Source organism: Vipera ursinii (assembly GCF_947247035.1).
Source record: "Vipera ursinii genome assembly, chromosome: 3".
In the NCBI taxonomy this organism is placed as follows: domain Eukaryota; kingdom Metazoa; phylum Chordata; class Lepidosauria; order Squamata; family Viperidae; genus Vipera; species Vipera ursinii.
Genome location: NC_139516.1, coordinates 81,534,800 through 81,555,663, shown reverse-complemented (window position 1 = coordinate 81,555,663; position 20,864 = coordinate 81,534,800). Strand labels below are relative to the sequence as shown.

The 20,864-nt window shown below is 37.8% G+C and overlaps 1 protein-coding gene across 5 annotated transcripts in view; it reads right to left on the bottom strand.

The window, feature by feature from the left end:
- Positions 1–227: 227 nt before the first annotated feature.
- LRRC8D (leucine rich repeat containing 8 VRAC subunit D) overlaps positions 228–20,864 on the bottom strand; it is an 86,595-nt gene continuing 65,958 nt past the window's right edge. For all 5 annotated transcript variants that reach the window (XM_083359314.1, XM_083359311.1, XM_083359312.1 and 2 more), the window contains one exon: positions 228–3,228. In XM_083359314.1, the coding sequence (XP_083215440.1) occupies positions 650–3,226 (2,577 nt within the window). In that variant the 5' untranslated portion in view covers positions 3,227–3,228 and the 3' untranslated portion in view covers positions 228–649. The remainder of the gene's footprint in view (positions 3,229–20,864) is intronic.

Here is a 20,864-nt window from a genome sequence, read left to right as displayed (position 1 = left end):
GCACGCATGTGCAGGGGAACCTTTACCTTTATTTATTTATTTATTTGTTTTTATTTGTTTTTTTTACCTTTCAACATCTGAATAGCAGCTCATGATGAGCTTCTCGGCTATATTGCAATTAGGTTTATAAAAAAAATGCATTTCTATTTAGATATTGCAGGGCAGATGAAAATTATATTGGATTACTTATTATTGAATTATCTATAGGTTTTTCTTGTTGATCAATAGCAATAATAGTTCCTTGAATATCATTCCAATTTTATAAAGTAAAGAAAACTATGGCCTCTAGCACAATGCTAAAATGAACAGAGCCATTTAAAATTATTTATAGTAAGAAAAGGTCACCAATTTAATCATGTACATTAAGCAGGCAAGCAATTTGTAAACATTCAAAAGCGGCAGCATCCATGTTACAAACATCTTATAAGGGAAACAAAAATCAAGATTGTTTTAAGGATTACCCACCCCTTCTTCTTTGCTCTCCAAAAATTCTGGAAGTGATGTTTAAAAATACTACAAACACCAAAGGTGATCTGCCGGCCTTAACAGTCCTTTCTTATAAAAAGAAAGAGTTCCAAATTCTCAACACAACATTTTCTTAGTGTGCTCTTTAATATGATCTATATTGGTCACCAGGTCTGAGCTCTGTTTAAATCCCATTAGCGAAGGGAATGCTTGTATCTTGATTCAATGCTTCTTTAACTTCTGAGGGCAATGTATCAAAAAGATGATCTTCTACAATTAGTCCACTTTTCCTGAGAAGCCGACACTGACCCAAACTGGGTGGTAGACGGTCTAAACAGTTCCCCTTCAGCTCTAAGTTAGTTAGTTGCAACAGCTGACCAATTTTTTCTGGAATTGAGGTGATGCAATTTTGTCCCAAACTCAAAGTTCTCAACTTGGAGCACTTAAACAGCTGTTTTGGCAAAATATCCACTTTATTTCCTGTGATATGCAAGTGCTGGAGATTTTGAAGCAACCCTATTTCCACAGGAATCACTGCAATGGAGTTGTAGCTTACATCTAAGCATCTGAGTTTCTGTAAACTGAATACTGCAACAGGTAAGGATTCGAGTTTATTATTGGAGAGATAAAGTGACTCCAAGTTTTTAACATGAGTAATGGAAGAAGGAATGTTAACTATTTTATTGTGCCACAATTTCAGACAAGTTAGTCTTTTTAAATGTTGGAAGCTAATGACTTCTTCAATTGTGCGTATGGTATTTGACTTGAGATCTAGTTCCTGCAGGTTAGTGAGACTAAAAATGGCATGGGGAATACGTTCCAATTCACAGTTCTGCAGCTCCAATTCTGCTACATTCATCATTTTCTTAAGGCTATTCAGTACAAAAAGCTTGGTACCATCGTTATGAATTACCAGCTTGGTTAGATGTGGTGCTACATCTGTGATATTAGATGGAATTTTGGTCAAATTGCTTTTCACATAGAGAATCTTAAGGTGCCTTAACTCTCTAAGTGATTCAAGTCCTATCATTTTATTGTTTTCAGAATTCAAGTTGCCTACTAAATACAACTCTCGGAGATTTTTAAGCAAGTAGACCCAAGCTGGTATCTCTGCAACATCAGTAAATTTCACATGCAAGCATCTCAGGTGGTCACGAAGAAAACTGAAGGCTGTCTGCTCCACCTTTGCAGGGCAATGATAGAGATGTAGCTCTTGAAGGTTAGTCATCTGGGATATTTTAGCAGGGATTTTTGCTTCGGGAATCAGCTCGAGTTTTAACACATCTAAATCTGTCAGATCAAAAACCGCATCTGGGACTCCTGATAGCATGAAAAGATGTAATTCTTGCTTATCCTGAGCATTGCGAGAAACGTGTTGCCTCAGTTTTTCAAAAGTCCATTCGTGGTTCAAACTTATTTCCCTCAGTTTGTTTTCACTGACCTCTGACAGGAATACACCAAACCTCTTGGAGTAAAGCTGATCATACTGGTCAACCATGTGTAAGAGAAAAGCAAAATCGTTTTTAACATCTGGAATATCGCTGAAACTGCTCTCTTCTCTAACTTTTTCAAAAGAGTATTCCTTCAGGGGTAACCGAAACAACCAGAAGAGAGTATACAGACAGACAAAACCATAGACACAGATGAGAGAAATATAACTAATAAGCAACTTTTTTAACATGTACGCCATATTGTGTGTACATTCAAATTCTTGGTAGCCAGTCAGATGTTCCACTTTGGGCATGCAAATATGCTCAAAACTGATTTCATTGACAAAATTGGCTGTGTAGCAGAGAATAAATATGAATTTTACAGTTTTGATGACAGTCTGAACAACATAGAGCTTGTAAATCAAATCACTGTCCTCCACGTGAGCCCGGAATTTTCGTACTTTTTCAAAAAGTGCTTTGGCTTGCTCTCCATCTTTTTTGTCCAAAATGGTCATACCTGGGACTTCAATAACTGGCTTTTCTGCTGAAAACTTGAAACCAGTCTTGCTGATCATGGGGGTACTGGCATTTGGGCTTCCTTCATCGCTACTAGTTGATACGTGCTTTGGCAGGGACTGGGCCCCAGTTAGTCTCTGTTTATTCTCCTCAGAGTCTTCACACGCCGTTTCAGACAATGCCTTTGTAGTCCAAGGGGATTCAAAGCATTTTCCTAAAATAGAGACAAAATGCTCAATTTTTGAGCAGGTTTTTGGGTATTTAAACCAAAAATTGCTACTGACCATTAAAATAATTGTGTGTATAAGAGCTAAGTAGGGAAAGTATTTCGAATACCAAGGAAGAGCCACATGATAACACATCTGGTTAATGAAAACATATTGCTGATAATCCAAGTTAGTCTTACGGCCCAGAAAATTTTTCTGCTCCTTCTTTACTTCCTGACTTGCAGCAGTTGACTGTAATGGTGGGTAGGCAGTTCTATGTACATCAGGCGTAGTGACAGATGTTGGGTCAAGAGATACAGTCATGGGTGCCTGTTTGTCTTTGTCTTGAATAGCTGGTGTTTCCAATTCTGGCATACTGGCAGCTTTGGCACTTCCCAAGGGGCTGGGTTGCATTTTTGCACTTACAGCAGACTGTAACACAGGCAAACAAACCACCTGATCTTTGGTCAACTGCATGGTTCCAGCAAAAATAGCAACCATAAGCATTACAACTGCCAGATAATCCATAAATACATCCCACCATGGTTTCAGAATTCGGTAAGTTGGCTGTATGTCATTCAGAGATGCAACTTCTGCAAGGGTAAACATTCCTGTAACAAAACAAAAGTTTCTATTATTTGCTGCTGAGAGGCACAGTAATAATTTATGCTTATATTTGTAATTTCTATTTTTTTCTACTTGTTTTAATTTCAATGTTATCTCTGATAAATGGTGGCCGATAGCCACAATTAAAATATAAATGGTGGGCAATAGCCACTATTAAATATAAAATAAATATAAAGGTCTCTCAAGCTGTACTGATAAGAAATTAAGACTGTGACACTAGTAGATGTTTTGGTGTTATTATCTTAATTTAACATTTTAGGACAGAAATGAAAGAAAATAATACAGAGTAAATGACCTTCAATGAGAATCAGTCTAATAGTAATGTGTGGGTTACATAATAATAGTCTATGTCAGGGCTTTTTTTCTCATAGAACGCTCAGAACGGCATTCTGGCACCTTTGTTTTCCACAAAAAAAGAGAAGCTCTCTCTATTGGCTTTCCTAAGCCTATTGCAGGGCTAGGCAATCTTGGCTCTTTTTTATGACTCGTGGACTTCAACTCTCAGAAATCCTGAGCCAGCCATGCTGAGGGGAAAGGGAGATGTTTCCAAGCTGAGCCATGCTGGCTCAGGAATTCTGGGAGTTGAAGTCCTTGAGTCATAAGAGAGCCAAGGTTGCCTACCCCTGCACTAGAGGAGGACATTAAAATTATTTACAGGGTTGCTTCTTTATGAACTAAACTTTTAGAATCTAAAGCAGCTAATTCAAAAAAGCCAACAGGAAAGAACCTCAGATTTTTCATCTGCTTCTGTCTTTTGGAAGGTAAAATTAGATAACAAAATAATCTATTTCCTATGTTAAAATCTCTGCAATGATGATTTCATAAAGGTAACAGGAAAGAAATGAGAAACATTTTTCTCAATGTAATATGTCTAATTTAGCTGATGCTAGAAGAAAACTAGTATCTTTTGTACTACTGAAAACTATTTTGAATCTTACCATCTATTACAACTAAACCACTTTAAATTAAACAATTCTTAAGAATGAAATATTCTTAATTTGGACTTTACTTTTACTGTTTGGACTGTTGTGTGTTTTGAAAAATACATTATTTAGAATCTAGTTATGTTGCACTTCAGTCTTTAAATAATTAACCTAGTATATACATAATATATGATATTTTCCATGGTGAGCTTAACATCAATAACATTTATTAAAAAGGCTAAAATAATTTCTGGTGGTATTATCTGTACATTAAAATTTTGTTTAGTCACAATCTTTCACTTTTCACATTCTGGACAAACAGTGGTCATGTATTCTAGCAAAAGATGTTACATATGTGCATAAGTGTAGTCAGTAGCATATGCCTTTTTAAAAATATCAAACATGCAAAGAAACAAAAATAAGTCCAAAATATCTATATTACATCCAGAAATGCCAACTTTGCAACCAATATTTCTCATCCATAACTATGGCACCCTAAGGATACCTGCATACAAGCAAATGCTTCTCTGGGATCAGTAACGCAGCAGCTTTTTCCTTCCAGTAACATATACCTAAAACCAGTTTATTGCATTTGGCAATTGAACTAAAAAAAAATCTCATTGTCAACCAATATAATTCATTTAATTTGAAATCAAGTGAAAAATTGATTTAAATTATTTTATTAAAACAAATTAATGGCAATTCTTTTATAAGAAGTTGCCTCAAACAAAATGAGTTTGACATGCCTGGTCTAGATAGTTGAATGCTCCAAAATAAATTCTAGACCAGGCCTGTACATGCAGCCTGCCAAGCACCCTTAGACAGAGCCCAGACTTTTCTTTTTTAAAAAAAAAGTAATAAAACCACCACCACTGCCCTAAAAGTCATGTTGCCTAGTGCCTCCATGGCTTACCATGACCATGAGCTCCAACACTGTAGATGCTCCTCTAGTCACCAAATCATTGATTAGCCCACCAGCATTCCCTTGCAGACCAGAAAGATTTTTAATTTATCAGTGTGGGCCTTTCCCTTCTACAAGTTGCACAGACCTCTTCTAGATTTTCCTCTTGCCTTTCCGAATTAACTCCTTGGTCTGTCATTGAGCAAGAATTGACTTTGTAGGGAAGCATATTATCATTTGATGTATATTTAACATGTTATACCTTTATTTACCGATTATATAATATTTGTATGCAATCCACATGGCGAGGTTTGGGGCAATGTACAATAGAAAAAATATATTTTTAAAATCATAAGATTAAAACATAAAAGCAGGGCTTTTTTCCTCATTGAACGCTCTGAATGGCGTTCTGGCACCTTTTTTTGCACAAAAAAAAAGCTTTTGCACAAGCTATGCTACTCCTTCCCTCCCACAAGCTATGCTATTCGAAAGCCAATAGGAATTGCTGCTGAGCGCGCCAAAAGACCCGGCCGGCAAACGTTGCACCGGCAAGTTGTCTGCAGCAAAGTTGAGTTGGCAGGAAGTTTGCATCCCTCCCTGCTGCCCAACTACAGCATCTCAACTAGGTAAGTAAAAGAGGACAAGGGGTGGGAGGTGGGTTCTGCGGAGTCCATGTGCACTCCTTCCTTGTGCTCACCCATGTCAGCCAGGCTGGTGGCCTACTCAGTGCGCGCCAAAGTGGCCGCCCTGCATCGCCTGGCCCCCCACGCCTCCGCCGCCTGCCCCGCCGTATAAAGCAGGCCCTGCTGCTCCCACTGCACCAGCCGCGCCGGCTCCGGTCCCAGGGGGCAGCCCGCCAACACCCCTCGCACCCATGACCGCAGCAGCGCCGCCCCCACCCCCCGCCTCCTGCGTCTGCCAAGATGAGAGTTCCGGCACCTTTTTTTTTTTTAAGAAAAAAAGCCCTGGTCTATGTTATAAATTATAGCCATTAATAGTATTATTACATCAGAGCAGAAGTCCATATAAAAGGGATAGTAAGCAGTACATATGTGATTTTATTTTTCCAACTTCATATATAGATATATTGCTATATTCTCATTTCCAAAACACTGAACATTTTTTATGGTAAGGAAAAATCAGTCTAATGTAATGGACAGGCAATGCTTCAATGCTATTAAATAATTAGCAGATGTAAATCCTCCTGTTAATCTTTTCCCATAAGGTAGGCATTATACTCAAGGTTTTATGGTCTATATATCCAATAACCTGCAGGCTGATTTTAGGATTAAGTGTCTCAAAATCAAAAGAATCAAAGTTTGCTTTGAACTGCCAAAGAAATGATATTTCTTTGGAATACTGGAAGGCCTAAAAGTAGGAAGGTATAATTAATGTAATTCAGCATATTTTTCAATTTGAGTTAAGCACATCTTTACTCTAGTCCACTAAAAAACAAGAGAATGAAAATGTTTTCATGATCATGAACTTGAATGATCTAATTGCCCTGTCCTTATTTAGCTCAATCCTAAATTGTTTGATGAAAAAAACAATTCCCTATATTCAGTGTAAGTTTATTTCCAAATAATCAGGAGACAGTTGGAGTCTTGATGTCATCTGAGTTGCAAATATATGATATAAATATGAAACACAAGTTCTGAAAATACCAATTATCAGAAATTAGCTACTTGATACAATCAAATCTTTGTAGTTTAAGAGCTCTAGACAATCCAATGAGAAAGCACTATGTAATTTAGTTATTCTTTTAAAGCCTTCAAGTAATAATGTTAATGATTGGGGACCCCTGTCACAACTAATACAACAGAATGCAGCACTTTACTACTCACTGGTTTACAATAGTGTAAATAAAAAGCCACACCAAAAACCGCATGTCATATAAGCAGAACTGATATAAGTTAGGAAGGTCACTAATCATAAGCCAGCATTCTCCAAATCATATACATATTTGACTTTTATATGCAGTGTGAGACTGGGGGGAAATGAAAAGTATACAGTAATCTTTCATGTTTTGCTTCCTAAATAACCATCAGTTTTAAGGTTGCAATATTACTGAACCTAGTGTGAATGAGTAAAGGTAAAGGTAAAGGTAAAGGTTCCCCCGCACATGCGTGCTAGTTGTTTCCGACTCTAGGGGCCGGTGCTCATCTCCGTTTCATAGCCGAAGAGCCAGCGTTTGTCCGAGGATGTCTCCGTGGTCATGTGGCCAGCATGACTAGACGCCAAAGGCGCACGGAACGCTGTTACCTTCCCACCGTATTGGTCCCTATTTTTCTACTTGCATTTTTTACGTGCTTTCGAACTGCTAGGTGGGCAGAAGCTGGGACGAGTAACAGGCGCTCACTCTGCTACGCGGCACTCGGGATTCGACCCGCCAAACTGCCGACCTTCCGATCGACAAGTTCAGCATCCTAACCCACTGAGCCACTGCGTCCCTTCTTGAATGAGTAAATATAGTTAAAACTTAATTGTTAATGCTGTAATAATTTAAAACTTTGAAGCCAGGAGGAAAAAGCAAAAATAATTATTTCCTTATTCCAATTAGATATATTTACACATGTAGATTTTAAGTACACTGAATTCAGTCTAGTATGGATTGCAAAAATCTATCTGATCGCTAACCCCAAAGGTGCTTTTTCAACATGCAACTGGACTTTGAAGTCTTTGAAGACGTTTCGCTTCTCATCCAAGAAGCTTCTTCAGCTCTGACTGGATGATGAGGAATGGAAGGATTTATACTCCTCGCAGACATTTGCATTCTTTTAGTGTCGTTGAGGCCACCTGGAGATTTATCTGTGTCATCAGGATCACCTGAATAGTGCAAATGGGAGTGGAGCCTTCTTGAAGTGTTGAAAAGACTGTGTTGTAGACTGGAGATAGTTCATGTCGTATCCCTTCCCCTCTGGGAGAGATTTTGACATCGATGGCCTCTTTGACCCCTCTTTCAAACCAGCAGTCCTCTCTGTCCAAAATGTGGACTTTGCTGTCTTCAAAAGAGGGGTCACTCATTCGAAGACAGCAAAGTCCACATTTTGGAGAGAGATTACCGTTGCAAAATAACACCATAGACATATTAGATGTTCATTTAAAGGAGTTACAGTTAGTCCTCAGTTAACTACAAGGTAAATGGAGCCAGAATTTCCATTGCTAAGTGATGTAGTTATAAAACATAACATCGCCTGAATACACTGCTTAGTGATGACAACCCCACACTCCCCATTGCTGTTGTTAAGTAAGGATCCTGGTTTGTTAAGCAATTCCCAGGTTGCTGCAAGCAGGGATGCAGGCAGGTAAGGCATGGTGGTGCCAGGAGTGGCTACTGCTGGATATGGGAATGTGTGAGTGTCCTGTTAGGCTCAGTAAGAGTATAGCCAGGAGTGCCTGGTGCAGGGTGGGGAGGATGCAAGTGCCTTACTGAAGTAACTTACAACTTTTCCTGCAGGTTTCCCCATTGACTGTGCATCTGGAAAGCCTACAGGAAATATCATAAATGGTGATTATGTAGTCGCAGGACATTGTAACTATAGGTGCAAGTGCCTAGATCACAGTTACATAACTGCGGCCATGTTGTCACCGCCACAACTTCAAGGGCCAGTCGCAACTTTGAATGGCTGCTGGGTGAAGACTACTTGTATTAAGAAACAGTTGCAAAACAAACACACTACCTCAAGATTGGCATGTACTTAGCAAGCCAGTTTAGTCTGGTATATTGAAAATAGCCTGTACAGGCTGGGAAACATTTAGTATCTCAAAACTTTCTGTGATTTTTGGCAGGGGTTATGCATAATCACTTCTCCAATGAAAGAATAATAGCATGCATTTTGAGCATGATTAGGTTAAAACCTGGGTTTTTATTATGTTCAGAAAAGTTACCCTTGTAAGCAAAACATACTGCTTCAAAAAATCCAGTAAAAGAAAACATCCAGGGAACACTATACTTAGTCAGCTAACGTAGTTAATTCCAGTTAAAATAGATTTGTATCATATAAAGAATCTTCTGGCTGTTCTTGTATTTTCTAGGTCACCTCTTCACCTTCACTTATCCACAGTGCATTTTAAAAGTAAGAATAATAGCTATATTCTTTTCTCAGAATCCTAAGAATTGTTGTGCTACAGGAACCAATGTAACAAAAATCTCATCATATCACCCAATTAACATTTCCTATGATAATACTGTATCTTCATCATTCCTCCATAAATCTCGGGATAATAACCTTGATTTTGGTTCTTAACCACTCAAGCACCTGGCCTCTTGCTGGTAAGCAAGTGAGTTTAATGATGGATTTGAACCCAGGAATTTCTGCTCCTAGGTTAACCACACTCTGCACTTCTGCTTTAAAAAAGCCCAGTTTTAAAACAGAACTGCATCCCCATTTTGTGTGAGACTAATTAAATACTTAACTGGTATCAACTTTATACAATATAGCTGGAAAAAACCCCAGGAGCTTTTATGTTTAGAAACAAAAGTATGTTGGGATAAAGGAATCACTAACTATTTCTAATGTTATTAGATTATCTAACTGTTTCTAAAACAAAGAAGCTAAATTGTTCTGGGACTTTAGAATTCGAAGAGGAAAGCACTTGCCACACAACACTCCAGATTTAACAATGGTTTATAAGAAAGATAAAAACATCTGGAGAGTGGATGTGACAATTCCCGCAGACAACAGAAGAGACGAGAAAGAACTGGAGGAAATCACAAAAACCAAAGATGTGCAAACAGATGTAGAATGACAGTGACCAAAAAAAAGCAAAGATAGTACCAAAAGTAATAGACACTGATGGTGATTTTGTCAATGTTGGTGTTATTGGTGTTGGTGTTATTCCTGAAGTCTTGGGATTGCACCTTGGGTGCAATCCCAAGACTTCAGGAGCACCACTTGAATAACACCAACATTGACAAAATCACCATCAGTCAACTGCAAAAGGCAGTCTTACTTGGAACAGCTTACATTCCATTATGATATCTTTAGCTCCATTAAACATCTGCCTATCCCAGGTCTTGGGGAAGGACTCAATAGGTCAGGGGTAGGCAACCTCGGCTCTTTTATGACTCATGGACTTCAACTCCCAGAATTCCTGAGCCAGCTTGGCTGGCTCAGGAATTCTGGGAGTTGAAGTCCATGAATCATAAAAGAGCCAAGGTTGCCTACCCCTGCAATAGGTGGATAGAAATGCCAAATCCAGTCTAAACATCTGGCTGACTGTATGATTAACCGTAATAGTAATAATAATAATAAAAAGCTGATGCTCGCAGTGTTACTGAATTGCTATGACTAAACACAGAAATTATGAAACTGTGCTATCTTGGTTTGTTTTACTTACAAACTCTAAAAACATATTTCAAAAAGCTGCTCTCAAACACTTTTCACTGAAATGTGGAACAAATTCATCAAAACTGCTCAAAGAACTATTGAAATCAATGTGTCTGAAAGCTCTTCAAAGGACAGGTAGTCCTCGAGTTACGAGTGTAATGAAGCCTGCCCATTCTACTCATAACTCGAAAACTCGGAGTGAATCTCGTATCTCAAATGAGATCACTCCCTTGCTCGTTAAGACGCATGTGGCTCGTTAAGTGAACATGAGGTATGTCAGGGTGGGGAAGGCCATGGAGAGTCTAGTGATGGAATAGGGCCACAAGGCCACCCCGACCCACTAAGGTACCTCATGCTTTCCCCTCCCTTCCTGCCGTGCTGGAGTCACCTTGAAAAGGTCCGTCTCTCTGCTGCGGTTCCTGCTGCCACCCGGATCTGAAGCCAGGGGACGCTTCCAGATGCCTCCAGAAGCTGGATCGAGGCACTGGAAGGCCACAGAAGCATCTTCTGGCCTCAGATCTGGGTGGCAGCAGCCCGGAAAAGGCCTCTGACACCCTGATCCAGCTTCCAGAGGCACATGGAAGTGTCCCCTGGCTTTGGTTCCATTCTCTGTTGCAGAAAACCCAAGCCTAAAGTACCATGAGATCACACAAGATCAGTAGTGTGAAATCTTGCCCCACTGATCTCGTGTGATCTTGCGTTACTTTAAGTCTCCATCCTCTGCGAACACACCAAAGACCTGGAGAAGCCGAGAAAGCAAAGGATCTCAATTGAAGGCCTGGTATCTAGGGAGACCCAGGGCAGGGGTGGGGAGGGACGGAATAACCTCTGCGGTCACTCGTAAGGACAAACGACTGCCGTGGTGCTGCAATATTCGTAACTTCAGGACTTGCTCGTAAGCACTAGGGGCACTTATCGTGTAGCTTTGAATGAGTGTTAAGTGAAGGCTCATAACTCGGGGATTACCTGTACTCATTTTATTACTATGTAATTCTTATTTGCCCTATGAAAAGGAACAGTGCAGAGATTTCTCCCTTGAATGACTGCCCCTACATAAGGCAAAGACAAGTTTTTTGTTTTTTTACTAGGGGACCATATTCTTTCAAGAGTAATCTGGTGAGGCCACAAAGTGGGCAGAGCATAAGTAAACACTACTTAAGCTCAGAGTAAAAATGAGTGGGAAAGCTTATTTTCCAACCTCTTTTTTCTTGGACAATGTTTGCCTCTCTCTTCTAAACACCTTGCTGTAAAGAAAACAATGCTTATCCAAGGTCTGAACTGTTTTCCTGCAGTGTTTTTAAAATTAGACCAACATCTCCAGATTAAATTTATCTCCAACTATTACAAAAACAAGTTGGACAGCTCCGTCTTTCAATCTTTGCTATTTTCAAGAATAAAATAAAGTACCAATTGCTACTAAAAATACATCTGACTTGTGGCTTTAGTCCTATTTGTCTGCAGTTCTAACAATAAAACCAGCAGAATATTACAAGAGATAATCAGTTTATTTTGTGAATTGATAACAAAGCTATGTAAATATATTGGGAAAAATTCCAAGATAATTCAATATATCAGAACTTGTAATAGGAACAAGGGAGGATAAATGAAAGAAAATATCTTAACTGAGGCTTTGAAGTTCAAAAGAAATTACATGCAGATAAGAGAGTCAGGTCAGAACAAGAAGTGTCACATCATATCTACTAAGGTAATTCAACAAACTCATTTGCAGCCTTGGGTTACTTCAGAAGTATAAACATTTATTTATTAATACTGTTTGGTCAGTTACATTTCTTCTAACTAGATGCCTAGAAAATTCCTCATAACGCAACCCCCAAGAGAGTAAACTATTTAATGACCAAACCTACATTCCCAGATTTCAAATGACAAGTTACTAAAATGGAGGAGAGATGAAAATAAACCTCTGTATGGCCACAAGAGTCGGCTCTGTCCTTCCTTTCATTTTGAGTCACTCCATATTTCCTGGCCAATCGGTTTTGTACAACATTGTTTGTAGTAAGCTGTGCAATCTGAAATTTTATTTCCAGTGCAAAATTAACTAGACAGTTTCTATACTAGGTAGAAGAAGATATAAAAGAAATACAAAATCATCACATATACTATTAAATAGGTGGGGCTAGCTCTGTCTAATTCTACCGATCCACTTCGCCTTATGCCCAATGACAACCTAAAGAATTACAGTTATAAATATTCTTAAATTAGCATTTCCTTTTGCACTTTCAAATCTATTCTGATTAGAATCATAAACGCATATACAGAACTGGTTCATGGTTCAAAGATGAATATAACAATTAGTCGCACTGCAGAGCATTGCTGTCTCCAAATTACCTGAGACAATTCTCCCGTTCTGTTTTATCTTGGATGGATCATTTATAGAGACAAAGTATAAAATGATGTCAATTGGTATCAGAACTCTTCTGTTGGAACAGAGTCTTCATCATGGTAAAAACCAGCAAGTATTTAAGAAGAAAGTATGACACTAAAGCAGTTTCTGGTTCTGCATCTCGTGTTACAATTTTGAATGTTTTCCTTCTTCCTCACAAATACATATTCCCAAGATTTGAAAAATGAAAAACATACATACCTAAAATGAAATATTTTGATGACTTGTGCCTAATGGTAAATTGCTTGTAAAAAAAGATTTCCTTCAAGTGTTATATGTGCACCATTTTGTCTGAACATCTAAAATACCTTGTAAATATCATCAAAATCCTAAATACCTTTTCTATGAAAACCTATTAACTTTTTCCACTCTATACAATTACGAAACAAAGTAAGGATTTTAGTTTTTGTTTGCATTTTGTTAAAATGCAAGCAGGGAATCAAACCCTTGGGGATTGAATTAAATCTCTGCTGGAAATAGTATAAAAGCTCCAGAATTTCAAAGCAGCGATTCAACTTCCTTACAAGAGCTTATCTACATAAACTCATTATTTCTAAATTAACCATTCTGAATTTTAAAAAAGAGAAGATATTTTTAATTCTGTCATTACAAATATTTTTAAAACGTTCTAAGGAGAGCTGGCAATAATCAGCCTTTCCCACCCTTTGAAGACAACAGAGTCTGATGCAGTGTAATTGTTTCAAATGAAGCACACCAGGGAAAATTCTCAAATGCACACTCTTTTCCCTTTCCTTTGTCCATAAACTATGTAAATACATGATCAGACATAGTAGATTTTGCCTGCCTTGTACTCACAGGACTTTCCTATGTTATACCATAAATGAACAGTTCAGATAAAGTATTTTCATTGCATGTGATTCAAATGTGTTATTTCAAAAGTAATCCCTGCTAATCCCTACATTTGTAGGCATTAAAATTAAAATACATATTAGTTCAGCCAGTATTCTGAATGATGGAAACATGATGATATGGAGCCTTAGAAAGGTTATAGGATCTGTTTAGTTATGCTCAGATCACTATGAATGTTTGCTAGATTTTTGATTACACCTGAAAGAATAAGGGCAACAAAAGATCAATGAAAGATTAAAAAACAAAAACAAAACCAGCCTCCTTAGCTAATTTGTCACTCATTAATTGCTACATGAACTGCACTTTGGACCAGATTAGAGCACAAAATGATAACTGGTGAGGCAGCAGTAATCTTGTATTGAACATAGAAACTGGGAGGTATACATTAATCTACAAAAGCAGCTACTTTTTATCTAAACAGCTTCTGAAGAAAGAATATCGACTTAGAAGAATCTAAGTCTATTTACATTCAAGCATTCAGCTAAATGCATGGAGGGATGCAAGTGGAATAGAGAACAGGATCCATTTTTTCCCCTTTTTCTAACTTTCATGGGTTCCATTAGACTTCCGACTGGCAGGTGTACTTAAACCAACTTGAGTGCAAATAATTTGGTTTCTTCTAGCTCAGGGGTCAGCAACCCGTGGCTCCGGAGCCGCATGCGGCTCTTTCAGCTGCCTCCTGCGGCTCCCAGTCCTCCACCATGTGTAGTCCCAAAAAATTAAAAGTGGGACTAAAAAAGTTCAATCAATTCAAACTTCTCATGGAAAAGAAAAAACTTGTGAAGTTTGAATTGATTGGTTGAAGTTCTTTGGTTTGTGGCACTGCCCACAAACCTCTTCTTCTTTGGACTGCACATGGCGGCAGCGGAGGAAGAGACGGGAGGACTGCTGGAAAAGTAAGTAGTGGGTCGGTCGGATGGGGCGTGCAGGTGTGGTGGTGGTGTTTCTGAGCAGCATATGGAGTCTCAGGTGCTGCCAAATCCCCTCCTTCTTTTCCCCCTTCTCTCTCTCTCTCTTTCTCTGTGTGTGTGTGTGTCTGTGTGTGTCGGACTCAAGGGGAACAGCTGGTAGGGAGGCGGCAGTCCGGCATTTTCCCCCCTCTCGTTTGTATGTGTGTGTGTGTGTGTCGGACCCACGGGGAACGGCTAGTAGGGAGGTGGCAGTCTGGCATTTTCCCCTCTCTCATTTGTGTGTGTGTATCGGATCCGTGGGGAATGGCTGGTAGCGAGGCTGGTAGGGAGGTGGCAGTCTGGCATTTTCCCCCCTCTCATTGTGTGTGTGTGTGTGTGTGTGTGTGTGTGTGTGTGTGTGTCAGACCCGCGGGGAACGGCTGGTAGGGAGGCAGCAGTCCGGCATTTCCCCCCCTCTCGTTTGTGCATGTGTGTGTGTGTGTGTGTCAGTCCCGCAGGGAACGGCTGGTAGAGGCGGCGGCAGTCTGGTGTTTGTGTCTCTCTTGTGTGTCGAGCCCATGGGCCCGACACACACACAGAGGGGGGGGGAAGCCAGACGGCCACCTCTACCAGCCATTCCCCGCGGGTCCAACACACACATACAGGAGGGAGGTAAACAACGCCGGACCACCGCCTCCCTAACAGACCTCTCCTGCATGCGGAGAAATGCCCATTCCCTCTGCTGAGCCATCCCAGCTGCTTGCATTCCGAGTGGCTCTTTCACTGTTTCAGGTTGCCGACCCCTGTTCTAGTTTAAGCAGTTAGCACCAAACTGATAACTGGATAAGGCTTCCTTTGAGCCAAGATCACTGGTGATTCTATGAACAGACGCTTACTCTTTTCTTGACAAAAGTATGAAAATGGTTAATCATTGCTGCCTTCTCCAATGTTTTTCCATTTCCCCTTCTTGTCTATAGCTTTGCCACGTCTTCTCTGACCGCATTCAAGACCAGACAATATCAGACATGAGCTATCCACTTTCTTCAATTTCAGCTCTAATCCTTTATTTTGGGGTGGACATTCAAATAAATTGATCTTTTCTTAGCATTAGTAATATTGATCTATATGGGATGAACACACTAAAACAATAGTTTTCTTGTAATATTTTATTTTGGTCCCACAAAATATTCATGTCTCAATATGGTTACCATTCTTAATAACTAGCTAGTGACCACAATACGAACCAACAATTAATCAGAAATGACCACTAAGAATTGTATAACACATTTATGCAAAGAAGAGCCATCAACTGTAGTTAAGGTGCTACACGGGATGGAGACAAAATAGCAGTAATCCAGACTGGGTTAATTACCCAGGTTTTACAAAACAAAGCTCAGCCAAGAGACAGAAAAGCACGACATCCCAATTAGCTGCTTTTACAAGATACACTGAACAAATAGGCATCTATATTTTAAACTAATCTGTTGTGTGAATTCAGCCAATATGCTTAACTTATGGTAAAAATAATGGGTTAGTTGGGTGAACTATGGATTCGTTACCTAAGGGTAAGAATGTTGTGAATAACAATTCATTTATCTTACCCAAAAGGAAATCAACTGAAAACAAGAAATTAGATTAGCTAAGGTGAACTTTATGAAAGTTGTACAAAATGCTTCAGAAATAAAAGGAACCTGATCTCTTTTCTTGCCCTCATAGAAGCAGCTCCCCTTCTATGAAACATCAACACACACACACCCAAGATGGCTTACACTCTCAATTTAAAATTTAAACAAACAAACAAACAATATATAAACAACTGCTCCCCAGACACTGATTAGAACATGGCTTTTTCAGTTGCCCTTTAGAGATTGATTGTGGAGCCACAGGCATATATTTAAGAAGGAATATAGTGGGGTTCAAGAGAGACATAGATATGCAGAGTGGTAGTTATGAGACACACACTATTTAATGGTGTTGTTTGAAATGTGTTTAAATGTCTCCTAGCTTCTGTGTACAGTAGTTTAGTTCAAATGTTAAGATCCAAGAAAGTTTAATTCAAGTTTCTACTTGATTATAAATTATAGTCTGCTGATGGTCTGGACAAGTCCTTAGGTGTTATCTTTAAGAAAATCTGAGAACTGATGAAATTACATTGACTGGAGAAGGAAATGGTATAAAACCCTAAAGAAAAGCAAATGAAGTACAATTCTACTTAACTGATTATAGATTCATATTTAGAGTGTCATTCCTTTGATTATGTGTGTTGTTCTAACTAAATTTCATTTTGCATAAAGTAAAATACGTCAAAGAATCAGAATTATAATAAAATAGTTAGTCTAATATATCCCTGGATTTTAAAACATCTTCTAAAAGCACTGTTTGATTTTTTTTTATATTAAAAATCTGCTTACCAATTCTTGCTAATGCAAAGTATCATTTCTGAATATTTTACCTCATTGTTTTCTCAGATTTTCTTTCTCTAAACGTATATAATGTACTTGTATGCAAGAATAAAAATGGAATGAAAATATGCAAACATTTTTTCATATCTTCTGTATGACATGATGCATCTCATAGAAGAGGAGAACGAGCCTGAAGATGCTGCATAATCAAATATATGGAAATATTAAACTACTAGATGTATCTCATTAAAAGATTTCTTGTATTTTACACTTATTTTCCAATATTCTGGAGCAAAGCGGAGTTAAATACTATAGTAGCAAGTCTTTAAAAGTTCAGGAGTTTTAAATACAAAGTTTTGTAGATACCAGTGGGCATTTTCATCAGATCAGGTAGAAAAAAATCAGGTTAGTATATTTCAACTAATTTTTTATTTGACTAGAAATGCTTAGCCCTAAAGAATGCATAATGCACTTCTAATTCCGTAATAATGAATTGTTAGTCAGAATTTACTAGAAAGCCAGTTGTGTTAGTCACCTATTACTGTTTTTTTAGCTCAAACAGCAGAATACATATCGGACAGTGCAATCTATTTACTGAATACATTTCAGAATGGATGGTTAAACTTTTTGAGAAATCTTTGTGCATACCCACAACATAATTCTGTTCTTTCAAGAGGAATTCTTAGGCTCTTAATAGATTTAGAATGGAATTTCTAAAGGATGCGCCTCTACACATTACGAAACAGCAACAAGAAAAATGTTTCACAAACTATTTTTAATAAAAGAGGATAGTTCATGCTGTCAAACGTAAGAATCTTGAAAGATACTCTTTATAGTGTGGATTTGCTTCCTTTATTGTGCTGTCATTCCTCTAATTTTATAACTTATCACACCACATCTTTAAATCTGTTTCTTTAAAAATAATGTTGTCTAAGAGAAAAAAAAGGCCCTTCTAAACATCTATCAGAATTTCGATTGACACGAAAAATATAAATTGGAAAACAAAAACATAAATTAGAAAAAATAAGATCACGTAATTTTATTCTGCAATTACTTTCATTTCCTTAGCACTACCTCCAATTTTATTTCTTACTCAAATATCTGCAGGTTTTACAAAATGCCTTCAGAGGTCTTCCACTGGTTCTTCTACATCTTTAATCACTTTTCTTATTATATTTCATTAATACGCTACAGGTGAAAAGGCAGCATCTACATCTTCAGACTAACATGCCGTTCAGGTACATAATCAAGCAGAGAATCAGTCCTGTGTGTTTTCTTCTCCTGGCACATGTTTTTCTAAGCACATGTTAATCACTGAAACATGTTTTTGCAAGCAAGGCTTTAACATTCCATAACTCCATATAAGCTAACAAAGCAACAGCTGTCACTGAACGAAGTTTTCACGTTTTTTAAAGGGCATTTGTCCTTTTCTATGAACAAAATGCTAACAGGTATTAACTACTGTTTATCATACAAATGAAATCAAGGAATTCTTGCATATAAAATATAATTTCTAAATATTATGAGTAATTAATTCATTTTCTGTACAAGGCTACAGCAAATTAAATTGGAGGATGGCCGATACTCCTGGTGATTTTTTGCACTTTTCTTAGTTTCTTCTTTTAAGTAAACAATGCAAATGTTTAAGATTCCCTAAAATTTAGAGTAGTACTTAGTTAAGGTTTGAGGAAGGCATTAAAAATATACTAAGGAGTTTGATTATAAACTGATTAGAGATAATGCTTTTCCTGCTGTCCCTCACATCTGTTCTAGTACTAGTTTTGGACTCTAGTATTAGCACTGCTCCAATGCGTTTCGATCCCATTCACACAATCTTTTTAAGCAGCAATGTAAAGGGATGGAAGCTAAGCAGCTGTGTTATTCAATATGATTAAAAGTGACTAATTTTATCTATTATAACATCCTTGAGTTAAAAAAAATTATGGTCTGCACCAATCAGATGTGAAATAAAAAATAAAAAAAATCCAAAGCTTGTATTGCCAGTTTGCTCAACAGGTAGCTGGAAATTCGTAACTGAAACAACGCTGCTGGGAAACACACATACCAGATACTTTGGGAAAAGGTATACCAAGGGCAATTTGCCAAGGGTCCTCAAGCCTTTAGAACCATAAATTGAAAATGAACTTGACTGACTTTGACTGCAAGTTTTATACATTCTGTAGGCTACGTGTCTTATATTGCAAACCAACTGCACATTGCAACTGGTTTTTTTTAAAAAAACAAACATATTTCATCAACACTCTTCAGATGAAAAAGGCTGAACGTCTGCATAAGTAATTGTGCACTAAAGCACAGTTGTTTTGCCATCAGAAAAACACTGCAGAACAGCACAGGTTTATATATATGTGCGAGTTCTCAGGATTCAAGGGCAAAAACTAGATATTCAAGAGCGTATCTACTATGAAGCAAAGCAGATCCCAGTGGGACCTGTGCTATACTCCAATCCATGTTCACAAAAAGCTGCAAGACTCAATGTAAGATGTAGAGATATATTGTCACGATGATAAATACAGCTAATTCAAAATCAGCTTTAATTTTAAATGCTTCAAGAAAAACAGACAATGGGCACTGAAAACCTGAAAGTATTTTCCCCCAGTCTGGTACATCTGAATGTCCTGGACTACAGTTTTCTTCATCCCCCATCAGCACATATATTTCAAGGATGCTAGTTCACAAAGGGATTCTCTTCTACCTTGTATAGCTTCAAAACATTCCAAAGTATGTATAGTTCATCTACTACTACAAATGTATCTTTTAAAAAACCCTAACAAATGCCAAGGAATTTATTATTCAACTTACTCAAATTCCTAATTACTTAACAAGAATGAGTTGTGTAAATATTCAAGGTTTAAAGGTGAATGTTCTTGGAGTATATTAGCATCATTTCCATTGTCCTTTAACTATGTAATTTATAAGCATTACAAAACTAAAGAAGGTACATGTAATATTTATCATAGCTGTCTCCATAAAAGGAAAAAAAACCCCATTCAAACTCATTTTTGTTTAGCTAATTGCATTACAGAGAACATCAGTGCCTATTATTAAAATTGCCCAACACCTTTAAGTATGATTATTTAAAAAAAAATTGCCCTGCAGAACCTAATTATTGGAACTAATAATTAACAATTACAAAAAACTAATAAAATCTCCATAATTGGTTATTCAGAACATTGTTTTTAGACGTTTTGCTAAATAATAATGTTAAAGGTAAATTAAAGCATTATGAAAACTTCCACAGCAGCTTGATATCAACAGAAGAGAGGAAAAATATAATCTTAAAATTAAAATTAGTGTTAATCTCAATAGTTCCAACATCTGTGAGCACATTCCCAAACTGGCCATGCCACATACTTTTAAGATAATTGGCAGAAAATATTAATTAACCATAATATAAATTATGACAATCAATTTACCTTTATTTCTAGAAAGAACAGAAAAAGACAAACTAAAAAAAGCTAAATAAAACTACGATTGGGACCAACAATTAGGTCATTAAGTGGACACTAAAAACTGCAACTGTGCTTATGATTTTATTCCTGTTGCTTTACAAACTTATAAAGGTCATACATGCAAGGACTGGTCACAAATCTACTTTGTCATCACATATCTGTAAATGGTTGCTAAATGAAGACTATGTTACATTCCCTTACGTTCACACCCATATTCCCTTGTGTGAGTGCACACATACACACGCTAGTGAGAGAAAAAGGCTTTATATTTTGCTACTCCCTAGTAATCAACATTGCCATTTTTTTTTACTGCTGAGATCCTGAAGAACCAACAACAAACATGGGGCCTGTAGGTTAGTTGAGTTTGTCACTGTCGTTTCTTATGACTAGGATTATGTGGTGAGAGCAAGATTGCCCTCGGCGGCCATTATGC